The sequence below is a fragment of the Labrus bergylta genome, chromosome 6, assembly GCF_963930695.1.
Source record: "Labrus bergylta chromosome 6, fLabBer1.1, whole genome shotgun sequence".
NCBI classification, from domain to species: Eukaryota; Metazoa; Chordata; class Actinopteri; order Labriformes; family Labridae; genus Labrus; species Labrus bergylta.
In genome coordinates, this window is record NC_089200.1 from 29,051,433 (window position 1) to 29,068,899 (window position 17,467).

Here is a 17,467-nt window from a genome sequence, read left to right on the forward strand (position 1 = left end):
CTAATTTAGAAATGAATATGGTTATTGCAAACAGTGGAGTCGCCCCCTGCTGGCAGCTTCAAAGAATGTAAGGGTTAAGGACACTATGCAGAAGGCTTCACTTACTGTGAGGCAAGATCCACTTGTTTTAAAAATGATTTTTACAGCTATATGACTTCATTGATAGGACACCCTGTCACAGAACCTCCAGACCATCTCCCACACCAGACTCTGTACTTATGGAGACAGGGCCTTCAGCATCTCACCCCCCACCCTCTGGAACACTACAGACATCTGCAACGCTCCACCTCTGGACACGTTTAAAAAAAAAAACAACAATCTGTTCACCACAGCCCACAACCTCTCATAACTCTGACTCTCCATTGGACCCATCCTCTGTTACTTGTCTTTATTATAGAAATAATTATTACAATTACAGCTGAAGAGAGACAGGAAATGTGTGGCGAGAGAGAGTGGGGGTGACATGCACTGAATGCTTTTTCTCACCTCACTGTTGCTATATCGAGCCAGTTCAGAGATGAAGCGCATGTGATCCTCGCGGATTTGAATCATCTGCTCACAGATGTTGTACTGAGGACTGCTGGAAATAGATGTGCAGGTCCACCTAAAGAGAGAGAGAGAGAGAGAGAGACAGAGAGAGAAGAGTGGCAGAGTGAGAAATATGGTGTAAGGTTGAATGAGCTTGAATTAAAAGTTCCTTATAATAATGAAAAAAGCTTTTGCAAACTACCGTTCCTCATTACATTAAATATGTTTTTGCATCTCACCTGGATTTGTTCTCTTCAAAGTGAGCACTGGTTTTGATGTAGCGAGACAACTCGATCTGCATGTCTCCGAACAGAGGGACCACCTGGAGTTGCTGTGAACATCAAGAACACACAGATTTGCATTTTAATAGACATGCTGAACAGTGGAGCAGACACAAGCTCTATCTTCCTTTAATGATAAAACATCACAGATTGCATTACGGTTAACAGACAGGGCTTTTACACTTGCAGAAAACTCCTGAAAAACTTCTGATATTTGCAGGAGGAGCTGTATGTGAGAACGCAAACAGGCACATTTTTTCAATCTGATTTAATCCAGAGTTTCTCCTGCAAGCCCCATGGTATGTTTTCCTGCAGAAAGTCTGAGTGAGCTGATGTGAGAAAGCAGCAGGATATAATCAGGAGAAATAACGTCACCCCTGATAAGTCTGCCACGGTGAGATGTTGGGAGCAGTCATCCTGAAATTATCTAGAGATGTTCAGGAGGGAATATTGTGAAAAGGGCAAAAGTCGACTTATTTTACATCTTGGTGACATTAATAATTCTGATTCTGATTGTCATCTCCATTCAGAGTCTGTGCAAAGCGCAGCACATTTTGAGTCCTCTATTATTCTACATGTCTGAATCATTAATCAATACAAACTCTTCCAAACCTTGAAAAACTTGTCGATCTTTGTCAGGTTAATCCTCTTCTTGGCATCTAGTTTGTAGATGTTGCTGCTCTGTCCATCCATGAGGTACAAGCCAAACCCCATGACCTAGAGAGTGGAGAGGTGACTTGAACACTTGTGTCTTTTTTTCATTTTTAAGGTTTTATCAAAGTGTTTCAGAAGGAGCTCCACTTACTTTGAGCAGCATGTGTTTGTCACTGGGCGTGAGGTACATCTTGTCCTCGTAGTGATCCACACACAGGTTGACGATGTCCGCCAGCAGCTCCTCGTATCCGTTAATCACCTCCAGCTGCTGCTGCAGAGACTGGAAAACAGGACGGAAGAGATATTAAAGAAATGCAAGAAAACTGAAGCAGAGGCATGTTTTCTTTCTGCTTAAATAGACTCATTAAAACAACAGATGTCCCTCAGCCAGTGCCAGACATTGCGCTACGAAGTGCAAGTAATGCATGAGCACTTTCTTTATATCAATACATGTTTATATTCTGCTCTTAAATATTATAACTGGTTCTCAACAGGTGTGCTCTTTGCGGTCACGTGTCCTGTTTTTTAACTGTCTTGTTCCTCTTCTGGTGCATGTGTCTTTTTTTGTTTGCCTGATCTGAGGAGAACAGCATTTCACTCTCATGTATGCTTGGATTATAATGAAGAAATGACAATAAACTGAATCTTGAAACATGAGAATAACAGCTTGGATAGTTCAGTCAGCTTTTTTTTTCTTCCCAATGTGTGATGCACGTCTGACCAACCTGAGTGATTTTGTTGTGGTTTGCCAGAAACATGGACAGATTCTGAGACTCCTGGATGGATGCAGGCTCAGACATTTTTCGGAGGAACTGAGCAGCTCTGCGAGACATAAAGAAACAAACTTTCTTTAACAACAACAAAAATCAAACCAGGAAGAAATTAAGCTTTTCAGGATAATACACTGATATCGGTCTAACACACACCTGTAGAGACAAAAAAAAACCTTCATCACTTTAGGAATTGTTTTTTTTGTTTTCTTCAGTAAATATGGACTAAAAAATTGGACTCAATTGTAGCTTTAAACAAACTCACTGAATCTATGAATGGACTGGAAACTCTTTTACAAACATGCACTGAGATTTTGGCTCTTTGTAACATTACTGGTTGCACAGTTTCAACAGCAACTAACCTTGCCTCATGATTTTTAAAAGACTTCACCTGACTGTCGATGAACACAAAGATGGAATAGAGGATGTCCAACAAAAGAATTCAAGATGATATTAATGTTTTATCCTGCAGCAATAGAGCGCCCCCACAAACAGGCTTTATAGGCAGGCTGTCATCAGTGTGTGGCCAAATATTTAAATTACATACATTGCATACATCAAATAAGTGAATTTCATATTGTCTTATTGTCTGTTGTTTGCAGACTTATACAAAGCTTCAGGAATAAATCTAGCCCGTCAATCCTCCATCAGGATTTTCTTTGTGTTCTTTTTGAAGTATATGCAGGAGACAGCTGACAACATCATGCACAGCTCGTCATCATCACAGTTTTAGGGAGACCTACACACTGATTCATATACAGATATATTTAAAATGTGTTACAAAGACACAAGCGTGACTGAATTCAAAGGTGTGGAGTGGTGCTGCGTGATGCTGCCCTCTAGTGTCTGTTATTTTTATCAGACGTCTGAATGAACGCAGCAGATCTTGGGACTGCTCCTGTTTACCGTTTGTAAGCCGAGTGGTCGTTCTTCACACTGCACTTCATGTTCTTCAGCTCATCCAGCACGGCGAACATGTTGATGAACTTCCCGAGGGTCAGCAGGTACGCCTCGGAGACAAAGTCCTTCCTGCGCTCCGTGTGACAGAGACGACGGACTTCCCCGCAGAAACGGTCGATAGCAGTACGCTGGAGGAGAACAACAGGAGAGATGTTAACTTAAGATGTGAGGGCCTACATAAAGTAGAAGTTGAGAAGAGTCCTGGTTTAATGTGCGACGACATTTTACCTGGAAGTACATGAAATTCATCAGCTTAGTGACTTCAGGCTCCAGGACCTCCACTGTCTTCTCATAGATCTCCACTCTGTTCGGCTGCTCGTTGCATTTCACCTATGAGAGAAACACAACCACACAGCAAGAAATGTTACAAAGCAACAGGGTTTCAGTGCGTGCGTGTGCGCGTGTGTGTGTGTGTGTGCATGTCTGGGATTCTCTACGTTTGTTAAAGTGTATTTTTTTACTGATGTTTTATTACTATGTGATGTTTTGATTGGGACTGCAGATGGAAGCTATCTTTAAGCTAACTCTAGTACAATGCATCAAATGACAACATTAATGTTTCATATTGTACATGGTCCCTTTGCAAATTAAATACTTTTTAAGTTAATTGACATCAATCCTCAGGTTCCATTTTCTAAAATAAACTAATGAAATCAACATGAAGATAAGGTTTTTAAAAACGTTCTAAAGTTCTGATTGGTTCATAATAATTTGACCTTGATCAAACTTTCAGTATGAATTGATTTAAAAAGAAAAGATTGTCATAGTATATATTCAAATTAATGAATATAACCCTGATGCCAGCAGAGGGGTCCAGTCAGGTTGGATTTCAGGAGCACGCAACTTTAAACTTGATATTTTTTTTAAATTGCTGTTTAGGTTTTATCACATTTGAAAAGAAGATTTGTTTAATCTATCTGGGGATAAAGTATAACAGTGAGAACAGTAAAGAAAAGCAGAAGAAAATAACCCCCAAAATGTCTAAGTCATTCAGTAATATACATTAATGTGTTTATGTTTACTCTTTGCGTCACATGAAGGAGGTGATCACTGTTAGAAATGAACTGAAAACAGGAGATGTTTGGCTTTTATTGTGCTGTTTTCCAACAAACAAAATAAAAGCACTGGGCTATTATTAGCCTCGATTTTGATCAGTAGAACCATGTATTCAAAATATAACTTAAAAACTTTTTAATCAGGATTATAGAAATCCAGTTTTATGTTGCTCTGAATGTTTCCTGAATCACAAAATGAGAACACAGGTTTACAAAAAAGTTGCTGATTAATTAATTAACTAAATACTACTTTCAGCTCTATATGTAATGATTTAATAAAGTTATTTAAATGCAAAATGTAAGCCGTGGCTGTGTGGTTACCTGTGGTATAGCACGTGAGCAGCTCCTCCAGGTGTAAAGCATGATGGCGTACTCCTGCCCCTCTTCCAACATCTCGTTCTAGTGCAACAAACGAAACCCGAAAAAAATCACATCACACAAAAAAAACATCAACATATAAATACATTTTACACTAAATCAAACATTTAAACACTGAACTTAAGTTATACAATAATTACAGGACTACAAAGTGGGTGGGCATTAGTTATTCCAGCCGTCCCTGCCTCCATACAAAGTGCTGTTTGATTCAAGCCCACAGTAATTATCCCTCACTAATTAGACACAAAGCCCTGTGAAGACACCGCCTGAAGCACCCGTTTGTCCCGGGTTGTTTGCTTCTGGGTCCGTTTGAGATGCTGCCTGCTCCACAACAACAACAACAGATCCAGTTCATAACAAGCGTTTGACCCCCATTCTGATGAGTTTGTTTTTCCCCATCAAGTCGTCACAGAGGAGAGAGGGAACTGATATTTAAGAAGAGGCTGCGACCCTCAAGTCGTACCATGCTGGAGTGGACGGTGGCCTGCTCGATGTATCTGGCGATGCCGGTGACAAAAGCATTTCGGTCCTCGAAGTTGGTGTTGAAGTTGGGCTGTGAGAAAGAAGGGAACAGTTTTTTTTTTTTGTTTTTTTTTACAAAAATGTTTTCAAACTTCCCTATAACAGAAATAACTGGACAAAGAAAGTGTGTTCACTACTGTCCACAACATGATAACATGTGAGAGAGGAACATCTATGACTAGACAAAGCAGAAAGTGTTTCACATCACACTGAACACAAGATAGGTGATAAAAACACCGCCGTCAGCACTGACCTGGAACATGACCGAGGAGGGGAGGGGCTCGATGCATGGCTGCTGGTCCGGGAGGGGCAGCTCCTCCAGCAGATCCACGTTCGACAGAGCATCCTCTAAAGTCACTGTGGACGCCATGGTGCTGAAAAGAACAAAAACACAAGCACGGTTATTACTTCAGCTGGTGGCAGGACTCGGTAGCTGTGAGCCCTTAGCCCTCCGTCTCCTTTATGCAAAAGTGAAATCAAATGACAGCTCAGAGAGTGTGCACTGTGGCTGCAAGAGATAAAAGACAGGAACTACTTTTGACGCTGAGGGAAAAAGCTGGATTAAAAAATTTAGTTGGAGGATGGGTAAAAGAAAACTCAACTGAATTTCATCCCAATAATCCCCCAACAATCTCCAACAAACGTATAAGCTGATGCAGCTGAAGACAAAGCGACCCCTGCGGCTAAAAAAAATGGTCCCTTCAAAAAGAGATTCACAGAGTGCCTTAGATTCTCAATTGTGAAAAGAGTAAAACGGTTTTTGCAATAATCCCCGTGCTATCAGGGTTTATGTGGTTGCTGCAATACTCCCACAGGTGAATGCACAAACCTGGAAAGAAGCTTAACAGCAGAGCAAATTGCATACATCCATGGACCTGCCAACACAGGATTCCTTGCAAGGCCACTAAATTCATTTTGAGAGTTGTGAGAGAATTCAACCCTTGCTTGGTACTCATGGCCTCTGCATTGCTGCAACAAAAACATGCATTTGCTTATCATGTTTTTGAGCAGCTTGCAAACCTTGTTCCTGCATATGCCTCCTGCATCACACCAATGTTTTTCATGCATATTATTTGAGATTCGACTTGCACTTGGTACATGTTTACATGTGTTTAATGGATCTACTTCATGAAGCGTGGTTGTGAGTTGGACAGTGGTTTACAAAATAAGTCATATGCAACATCTTTTCATTTGCATGCTTGCTATAAAGTTGATAACAAGCTGGTTGAGTTGTGCAGTAGTAGAGCTTTTTTTTTTTAGAATGAGATGGTGCAGAGTCATTCTTCATGCAATGATTTGTTATCAGAGATTTCCCCCAAAAGAATAAAACTGTCTTTTTTTAATTTTTATTTAAGAAATGACACTCAGTTTCCTTTCTGATCGTATGCAGATACAGATACGGTAAGCCACCAGAAACATCATGATGAATGTCGGTCTGCGACATGAAATCAGATGCAAATAGATCAGGACTGTATTATTAAGTGTTGTGATACGCTTTGGTTTGCACGCTCGCTGTGCTGCTGACTACAGACATTCAGACGTCACTGAACAATCAAAAATCCTACTGCAATCAGAATCGACAGAGAGTCAAACAATCCGCAGCGACTGACGACAAACACAAAGAGCTGGCAGTGACGGGGAGCGCAGGACTCAAGGTCAGAGAAGGTCACTGAGCTGCTGTTATGCAGAGAAAAGAGCAGAACGGAGCTGGAAGGCTCTGTGGGATCATATGATTGCTGCAGGATGCTGATTGTAAAGGACGACTGTTAGCTCTTAAGATGTTTGACGCCTGGTTGGTTATGGGTCACTCTCTCTGCTGGACAACTCCATCAAATCAACTGTATTTAAATATACATTTTCCAGCTCATTGGATTAATTCAGTATGGTTTGAGAGGCTACTTAGATGTCTGATTTATTTTCCCTTCAAATGACCTCTGTGTTTAAAATGTTGCTCATAAATAAACCTGCCTTGCCTTGGACGGATTATGAAATTTAGCTGAGAAAAGTCTCAGTTACAGCTGCAAAGTTTGACTCTGTATTTACCATAACGCTTTCCACAGTCCCACCCAATGACTCATGGGATTTGTGGTTGTTGAATGTGGCTGTGCAGCAGAGGAGACTACATATTATTTATCCAGGATTAGCCTACGTGTAGATAAATGTGAGAAAATAAAACTAAAAGAGATTTTATTAGAGCAGAAGAAAGCTAGCCCTTCCAATAGTATTAATTAGAGGAATATGATGCAATTCTTCATTAAGATTGAAGCTTAAAGAAAAGCATTTAGGGGATGTGGCTGGCTGATACAAGCTCAGACATGCACTCTTTAGAGATCTTACAGCCTGTGCACAGTGTGACCTGTGACCCCTGCTAACAGTGTCAGGTTACAGAGGGCAGCTGCTCTTTACGTTTTAACAACGAGGATGAAAATGTTGCTTAATTAATCGTTATGGTGGCTTTAACACTTCCTTACATTAAAACAACTACAAAACTACATTTATTTTAACATGGTTCAATTTGTATCTTTGAAAGACTTCTGACATTACTTTTATGTCTTCATCATGACCTCCGTTTAAACATTCAGAAGATCATTGTGTTTGAGTTCACAAATAAAAGACAGCAAACATTCCACAGGGGATCTACTGATTTTCTTCACCGTCTTCAGAGGTAGTAACAGAGGGCATTACAGGGGCCATGTGGGATCAGCTGAGCGCTTCCACAATGTTACAATTCTACAATTCACTTCGCAGACGCTTTTATCCAATGCGACGTACATCAATGCTGTGAGGCAATGTGAATTATGTCGTTGCAGAATCAATATGACAGGCGGGATGACGGCTGAGTCTGAAAAGGGCAACTGATTAAAAAGTTATTGTTCAACAACATCTAAAAGGATGCTCTATTGTTCTGAGCAGTGAATGCTCGGGGGGGCTTTTGAGGACAAGGAATTTATCATCATGCGCAAGAAAGAAGATGAGCTGAGCTTTGTGATATTGATAGTTATTCTGCTGAAAGTAGCCACTGGACAACGGGCCCATTGTGGTCAATAACTGTTAAATATCATGAGTAACAATTATCAAATAGTCTGTCTTTTTTTAAAACATTGTGCAGTCAGAACTTAAGGGCCTGAAGTGTGCCATGAAAATGATCCCCATAGACACAACCAGCAGCATAAAGCTCATCAGGCAGGATGGATTTACACCAACTACTGATGCAGCAATCAAAACAATCTCTGCAGATATCAAGACTCCACAAACCAGGCTATACGTTTTCAATCTTCTTTTATCTTATTTTGATCAGTCTGTGATAATTGCAGACAAGATTTGCTCACAGGAGATGTACATGTATGGTTGAATATATTCCTATATTACATCAAGTGGCTGTCCCCTGATTGAGGGATTATATTTGCTTTAAAAAAAAAGTGGACCAAGTACCCAACAAATTGGTTCATACACCTCATATGGATGTGAACAAACTAAAATCAAAGCTCAAGAGTTCATGCTTCAAAATCACAGCGATGGTTTGATTTCAGGTCATGTATGTGGGAGTTCAGTGGCCTGCTACCTACAGACTGGACTGTCAGTACTCGCCACTCAAACATTTTCAAGTTAATCAACCGCATGAGATTAAAAATAGGTGGTTTCGTTGTGTAATGCAGTTTCTAAAAGAGAGGAGGAAGTCAAAGGGGAAGTCGTGTATCTATGCAAAGCTGTTTTGAGAAATAGTCTCATTAATGATTGTGCCAAACGTCTTTTTTATGTGTGCAAAACTGAACTGCAAAACTGCAAAGTAAGCAACAAATGAAGGACGAAGGGGGAAGTATGAATCCCAGACAACCGGAGCACGTGATGCACTTTATATTTTCAGTAAACGACTCAACAGTTACTTTTACACCGAGGACAAAGACACTGTATGTAATCCATAATACACACACACACACACAGCTCTGCATTCATTCAAACAATGCATTTTAGTATTTAGAAACTGTTCATCTAAAAACAACACAAGTCACTTTCACAAGAGTTCTAAGTAAAGCAGACTGAACTGTTGTTGAGCCTCTTGGTCAACCTTCACTAAAGAGAAACAACTTTGAAAATAGGGAACCGTGGTGGTTTGTGCTTTAGTGCACAGTTCCTGTTAAGACTTCTAAATGTGGAGCGCTCTCCTCTGATAAGAGTCAGAGTCCAAAAAAGACAAAGAAGAAAAGCCAGAAGCTGCCTGCCTCTTTAAGTGATCATTTGGCCTACCGGCTTGTTAGTCCTTACGCACACTGCAGGGGCATTACACCGGGTGTTTGTAGGACTCCCACATTACTGACACAGTAAGGAGCTTAAACCAGAATCAAGCAGGTGACCTAGGTGTGCACAGCAGGGAGGAAAAACAAGGTACTAACACACAGACTGAGTGTAACAGTGACAAAGACACACAGGGTTTACTGTTTGTACACACTTCATACAGGGACGACCACGGGGGTACTTAAGACCTATTCAGACTGCCGTTTCCAATCCGACCCTAAAGGGTGAGCTAGACGCACTGCAGTCCGTTGACTGGTCAAAAGAATCTTCACTTCCTGTGGGACAGTGGTAATAAAGGACAAACACAAAACGCACCGTGTTTAAATATCCTGCAGATTTGGATCAAGGGTCATTTTAAGGCTGTTTTTGTTTTTTTGCCATTTTATTGAACTGTCACATTCTTTTAATTTGTTGAATGCATTGGCTGTTTGCACTATGTCATGCCTCTGTGGAAACACAAGTCAGATCAGGGTTTACTGAACCAAACTGTACTGAACCAAACCGGACCGCTTGGTGGAAACAGGGCTAAAGTGATCCCCCCCTCTGTACTGTCTTTGAAGGTAGTAACAGAGGAGGCGTTACAGGATCAGCTGAGCCAGCGGGGGAGTGCAGCGCTGTGTGCCTGCATGTCTGACTCTGTGTCTATGTGTAGCTCCCTCTGTGCCATGCGTCCGCATGGAAACGGAATAAACGGAATGTGAATTTACAGACTGGGACACCAATATTGCGCTGTCTCTGATTTCCGACTCATCCACAATAAAGACAATAAAGGCATAAGCTGCCAGTCAGCCTCAAAAACTCCCTGCATAACAGAAACACAGCTGTATGTATTTATAACACAGTACCTGACTGAATTTTTTATTTCTTTGCAGAAAAACAAATATCAACTTAAATATGGTGTATTGCCAATTTATTAATATATGATTTTGGGTCCATATCACCAAGCCCTTCTAGATAAGAATAAACTATATTAGAAATATATAGCAAAACGTTGATCAATTTGACGCACCATAATTAAACACCTTTAGGTGCAAGCAGCAGACAAATTTGTCCTTAGCCCGAGCTGCAATTGCCCGTGGCCTGCATTGTTGTGTTAGTGGGCTAATGTTAGCACACTTGACTTAGCTTGTAGCTTCACATTGCATGTAAATGACAGAATGACCTCGATTTAGAATGCGTAAATGAGTTTTAAATAAGCAGTGAGTATGTTATTCTTCTTTTATTTATTCCGTGACTAAAACAGCTTTGAACACAAGGAGAGGAGTCGGCCATCAGATGTAAGACAACAACGCAGCCAGCAGGACTCACGCTTCTCACTCATTATAGACAGTCATGACTCAGAGAGGATTTACTTGATTTCTGCTGTATTTGTGTGTAAAATGTCGCAAAATCTGCCGTTAACTAGATAATTTAAAGAATTGAATAAAAGGCAAAGGTGAGCTAAAGTAATCAATTAACATTTAAAAAGTAATACAAGTCACTCAACCTGACATACGTTTATCAAAGCTAGATAAAAGTGTTTGATAGCTAGCCAAAGGCAATTGAAAAATAGTTGGAAAAGTTATCCAAAATAAATGGCTAAAAATAGTTACTTGAAACAACTGGATAAACACTTGTGAAAGTTAGCTAATAATAACTGATAAAGAAAACACTTTTAGCAGCTATAAGCAAAAGATAAATGCTTTCAAAATCAAGGAACTCCAACTTGGTCTAAGTATGAACACAAACTTGAACATATCATCATAGTAACAGTAAAGTTTTATGATAAACCTTTGCTCCACTTTCATACAACGCAATTCAGAAGAATAACAGACACACTATAGAAGTATATTTAGATGAAAACAGACTTGAGTTTGTCTTTCAGGAGTGTGGAGGTAGACAAGAGAAAAACAGTTTGTCACTTCAAGACGCAGAAAAAGAATGACAAAGGAGTGAAGGTCATAAGAGCCCACAAGGTGCCCGCTCTGCCACCAGAGTTAAACTGTTGTCCCCTGACATGACGTTTTTAAAATGTCATTTAAAAAAATAAATCCCACTCACCTCCTCTGTGAAGAGTGGCAGCAACAAAAAGTTAAATAAGGAATTTGGATCAAACTGAAACTAAGACCACGGCTGGAGACCCCTGAAACTGTTGTATCCACTGACCCTTCGGTTAGTTACTGTGTGAAAACAGCAGCTGAAACAAAGGCTGGTAAAGTTTTGTTTTCAATAACACACTCTGTGTCTGATCGAGCTGATGACACTTTTTTGCACATGTGCAAACAGTGCTCAAACACTCGAACCAACAGATCACACTTTTAAACTTCACAGCTGAAGATAGAGAGGAAGCTGCAGAAGAAATAAGAACAAACAATCCCCTGCAGATTATGTACCAACACTATCAACACAACTGTGCCACTGAAGGAAGTTGTTGATGCGTCTCCAGGGTGAGGTGTGAAATCGTACCATTCTCACTTTTTTTCCACAGAATATCACAGTTTCCACTTACATCAATCTTAAAGATAGCAGTTTTTCCAGACAGATTTCTAACTAATGATTTCACCCATTTCAACCAGGCAGTAGTTTTATTTAGGTGAACTTGGGGCACATGTTAATGCAAACGGAATTATGAGGGAAAACAATCTCAGTTTGCAGCCTGGATTTGATTTGTATAATCCAGTTTTTACATTTGGACTGCCAATTACATTTCTTTGGACGCACTGAGCAAACCAAAGCTGAAAAGCTCTCACAAAGACAATTCTTAGATTTAAAGAGTTCCTAACAAAGAGATCTGGTCAAAATGTTTAAATACAGAATCAAAGTGGGACATGGATACCAACTACTCAGTTTCAGTGGCTGCACCACCGTGTCACAGTTTACTGTTCTATCACATGAGGTGTGATATTCTCAGGAAGAAGAAATTAAACCACAAGTAGAAAAAAACCCAAAGCGATGTTCTGAAACATATCAAAAGATGTGGTTTAACAAACAGTATCTCCTTGCCTCATCAGCTCACTCCTTCCTTCCTTTCCTCCACATTGTCACTGATAACAGACTAGGAAGTACTAAACAAACTAAAGTACTAAAAGTTGTTAAGCAATAATTAAAAGTGTAAGACTTTTCCCTTAAATTTATTTTAGTTGTTTTATATAAAATACCAGAAATGCCAAAGATACTGCCTGAAATTAGAGAGCAGCTATTGGCCAGTACCCACTCTATGCACCAATCAGATACTGTAATTTATAAACTGTTATAAACTTATTTTTTAAATAAGCAAACAGCAGCAGAGTGGTTTTATTGGTCAGTGTCAGGATGGTCAGATTTAGCCAAATGTTTGAAACCCCCTGAGTTATCTCAGGACATCAGAGGGTGCTTAAAGCCAGGCTAACTCTAACTTTCTCTCATCTTGTTACTAAAATAAGGATAACATCGATGTCAATGGGTTGCAGTGGTTAGCGCGTAACCGGACAGCGAGGAGGTTCCTGGTTCAAATCCGTCGGACAGGACCCTTTCTGTGTGGAGTGGGTGATATGAGGGTTCTCTCCGGGTACTCCAGCTTCCTCTCACAGTCCAAAGACATGCTTATCATGTTGATTGGTGACTCTAAAAGTGCCCTGTAGGTGTGAATGTGCAGTATGTGTGGCTGCTTGTCTGTCTCTATATGTCAGCCCTGTGATTGACTGGTGAACAGCCCCCCCCCCCCCTCTCGCCCAATGACAGCTGGGATGGGCTCCAACCCCCCCCCGGGACCCCAAACTGGAAAAGTTGTATAGATAATGGATGGATTGATTGGTTTTTTTCCTGGGACCTGATTATCTGCAGGTCTCTTCCTCTCCAGTACAAACAGACCAAGTGATAAACATCCAGGAAAAAAAAGCTACTTAAAATTTTGTCTTCTTTCGCACATTGATCAGTACTCTGTGTCGGCTGATTTCCCTCACCAACAGCGATTCTGATGTCTAATCTAGGGTGTCTGAATTTTTTCATGTCCTTCTACTGGTGGCCAGGAAAATGATCACTCTATCCCAGCTCAAACCACTAACTCCCACCCGTCACCATAACAACAGAGGGTAAAGAAAGTGTACTTCATGGAAAAACTAAAAGCAGACTTTCATGTAAAGGTGGTAAAGGGCTCCTGCAATTGCTTCGTTTAAACTGCTGATGTGATAAAAGACTGGTTCATGTATTTTTGATTGTGTGTATGGCATAAAGACATGTGGAAATTAAACATGTTTATAAACAGATATAGGCCTACACATATCCTTAATTTGCTCCTCATCGAAAATGAGTCCTACCCACTTTTTTTTGGGCGTAATTTTCAAATCCCCTTTTTTTTTATGTGGATGTAGATGTTGTCATGAATTTGAATTGTTGGCCAAATTGTAAATGATTCTTCTCATTTTCTTGCTATGCTTTCTCTTTAAAACAAGTGAAGTCTGTGAATAAAAACGTGCATAACTCGGAACAAAAAAATGAAATTAGTTGTATAAAAATTCTGTGATGCACAGGTTTTCAAATGAATAGAAAAAAAAGACTGATCTTTTACTGACTGGCAGTGACTGAGCAGTGAACGCAACATCAGGAGGAGGGTGGGGAATAGGGGAATAGCCTAAAGTGTGGTTCCTGAACACAACGGTAACAAAAGTAACAAATAAGACGGAAAGATCAAAGGGAGCAATTACTTTTGTAAGTGACAGTTTTTAATCTTAATTATAGGCTACATGATTTCACTTTTTTATATTAAAAGTTAACGAACTTGGCGATAACTCTCAACTCCAACTCTAAATCAGTGACAATTCAGCCGAAAGCGAAGTTTAGAGCTGTAAAACTTTGAGTAACAGCGGGATTTTGAAGGAAGAAAGTCCCGGAACATGAAACTTTGATAATGGCAGTATCCCTGCTCCGAGCCGTGGCCTGAGATTAGTCACAGCTCGGGCCTGTGCTCCAGGAAAGTGGCTTTGCTTTGCGACAAGCCTTTTAACCTCCTCAGGATAATAACTCCACTTAACATACGTGTTCATTTTGAAGCGGACATGCTATAAAAAGTAGAGTCAGGACGGCTACACCCAAAGCTGCTCCTGTTTTCTCCCACCGTGTGTTAGCTGGACGCTCACACAGTGAAACTAAACTTCACGATCAATCGGTGGACTCACCGGGGTTGTTGACGGTCAGAAAGGAAAACTTTAGTGTTTGTAAGCAGGACTAATTCAGCGCCATTTAACCGGAATGTCGGTCCCTCCAGCGGCTCCCAAATCCACTTTAAGAAGTCCTCAATCCGAGTTTTTTTCCTCCGTCGTCAGCCGGAGGAATCTCTCCTCGGTTGGTGTTATTATCATGGGCGGGGAAGAGAAGCCGAGCAGGGAGTTCCTGTCCCTCAAACAGGGAAACTCAACAGGAAACTCCGCTCAGAGCTGCGGTGCTCACCCTCCTCCACTAGCGGGCAGGACGCGGCGGGATGAGAGAGAAAAGGTGGAGGAATGTACAGTAAGAACCGACCTGCCCCCCAGGTATGGAGGGTGATTAGTGCCACCCACCAAATCAGGCTACACACACCACTGACTTGCCTACCAAAAAATCTTGAAAAAAAGAAAAAGTTATATAAATATATACAGTATATATACATATATACATATATATATACAGTATATATATATAAATAAGTTATTTATTTTTCAGTACTTCACATAACCTAAAGAAAAAATAATTACAACTTTTTTTTTTTTTAAATCCAAAATTGTCACACACTCATTCGAGTTCCCTGTAGTAGACTATAAAGTTAATATAACTAATTTAACACAATATAAAAAAACATTTAAGACACTACTTAGTTTCAACCTCAGGTGTTAAAAACAAAGCTAATGTGGGAGCGCAAAAAAAAATGCAGTTCCTCAAGTGTCCACTTGAGGCTGGCTTCAAAAGACCACAAGGTCACATACACACCCCATATCAAAATTTCCGTTTTGTCAGCAGAAATTAACTTTTACAGTCTGGTACGAAAATTATTTTGGTCTTATTAGTTAATGTATTTATAAGCACAAACTGTACAGGGTGTCATTTTATAACTCGCCAGTTTAGATGTAATGAAAGATATGAGTTATGCATAGTGGCTGCGTTGTAGCGGTTTGTCAGGAGGCTTAAGACCCCCCTCAGTTCCAGCCCTTTGCCTGTCGTTCAGTTGACCGTAAGTTTGATAGAGTCAGCATTTCCAATATGGCAAGCACCATGGATAGGCTTCAAAAACAGCCCTTCAGAAACCAATGGGTGACGTCACTCACAGGATTAATAACAACAGAAAATAAAGGCATGAATAACTAATATTATACTCAACTTATTTTCACAAAACAATACATAAAAAAATATTAAATACTGATTACATTTCTAATAATGAAACAGATTTTTGCACCAAAACTCATTTATTAGTGTTTACAGACTCTGGTCTCGTGCCTGTCATCATCATAACGAATAGTTACTCGGTTAAAAAATGATTTTTAAGTCTTCAAGATTTCTGTTTAAAATGCCTCCAAATATTAACCTCATTTTGTTACTGCACTGTGTGCTGGTCACGCTCCTCTCATCTCCTGAGAGAAGTCAAAAGTCACTTTACTCTCAAAAAAGTTTTGAACTGCAATGCATGATGGTATATATTGCCTAGATTGTGACCTTCTGGTTACTTTTCACAATGCATTGTGGGATACATTGATTTTATTGTATAGTATTGTATGTATAGTGTAAGTCAAACGTTTTGTCCCAGAAAACTTGAAATTGATTGAGCCATGAAATATAACTATGAAAAACAAACCATAAAATATATTAAAGCAAAATATAATAATGATAAAGAGTAATTGCAACTAAAACACATAGAAACGTACGACGGAGAATTAGGGCCACGTTAAAATGTTGTTTTTTTTTAATTTCGAGATTAAACTCGTAAATTTACGAGTTTAATCTCGTAAATTAACAAGTTCGAGATCAGCCTGCGCGAAAATGATGAAAGTAGAACTCTTAAAGTTTTTAAAGAATAAAGTGGTTATTTTAGTCTATATCAGAAGAGCAGCAGCATCCTGTTCTCAAATGACAAACATGGAGCATCTTGTCCTAAAGGTTTCACTAATTAGTAAATAGGCTACTTCCTCGTGTAGTTGGTAAAAACAGTTCAAGAGAAGTTTTCACTTCAACTTGCGAGACCTTGTTTATCAGTAAAATGATGAACAGGACACAAACTGGCTCTGCACATGAGACGCTTTAACAAGGCAGACCGATAACAGACACAAATAGTTGTGTTGGGGCTTTACTTATGCAGATATGAAACTACACATGCTTTTGACACATCATCATCTTCACATTGTCTTTAAAATATCAGCACCTTGAAAAGAAACTGAAGAAAAAACCACACTGATTTGGAGGAAGTTGTCTTTCATCATTTTGCGCAGGCTGGTCTCGAACTTGTAAATTTACGACTTTATCCTGGTAAATTTACAAGTTTAATCTCAAAATGTATTTATTTATTTTTAACATGGCCCTAATCCTCCATCATAGAAACCAAGCACTGACAAGAAATAAAAAAACAATTAGCCCAAGACTAGTTGAATCTGCTGCCATAATCAAGCTAGTGTCAACATACATAAAACAAATGTAATTTCTCTTATACAGCTTATTTTTAATTTTAGTTTTTATACACCTCTTATTTATTTTTTTCTCTATTCTCATATTCATATTTCTGTCCTTGTTTGTCTGAACTCCCTGAAGCATCGTGGAGAGCTGTCTAAGGACATGAAGCTCAACAGATAGTACTGTGAGTCTTTGAGCTATGAGGAGAAAACCTGAGCATCGACAGCATACCTGAACAGACAAAGTGTGAAATGTAAATATCCAACTTTAAACAGCTGATTGAAAAAAAAGAGATTGCTTTTGTTGACTGTGGATAGCAGCGCTGGTCTACTAACCTGCCCTGAGTGAACTCTGAGATAAATGAGGCTAATAGGATGAATCTAATCTCACGCTTTACTACACACACTGAACAGAGAATAGAAAGTCAACACCGTCTGGA

General features: G+C 39.7%; 1 protein-coding gene across 1 annotated transcript in view; it reads right to left on the reverse strand.

Annotated features, from left to right (window-relative positions):
* cyfip1 (cytoplasmic FMR1 interacting protein 1) overlaps positions 1-14,821 on the reverse strand; it is a 32,418-nt gene extending 17,597 nt beyond the window's left edge. Inside the window, exons 1-11 of the mRNA XM_020632655.3 lie at positions 14,574-14,821; positions 5,402-5,522; positions 5,090-5,179; positions 4,570-4,647; positions 3,422-3,523; positions 3,140-3,321; positions 2,189-2,285; positions 1,615-1,743; positions 1,422-1,526; positions 768-859; positions 487-604 (exon numbers count right to left, since the gene is read on the reverse strand). Of these exons, the coding sequence (XP_020488311.1) occupies positions 487-604; positions 768-859; positions 1,422-1,526; positions 1,615-1,743; positions 2,189-2,285; positions 3,140-3,321; positions 3,422-3,523; positions 4,570-4,647; positions 5,090-5,179; positions 5,402-5,518 (1,110 nt within the window). The 5' untranslated portion in view covers positions 5,519-5,522; positions 14,574-14,821. The remainder of the gene's footprint in view (positions 1-486; positions 605-767; positions 860-1,421; positions 1,527-1,614; positions 1,744-2,188; positions 2,286-3,139; positions 3,322-3,421; positions 3,524-4,569; positions 4,648-5,089; positions 5,180-5,401; positions 5,523-14,573) is intronic.
* Between the last annotated feature and the right edge of the window lie 2,646 nt (positions 14,822-17,467).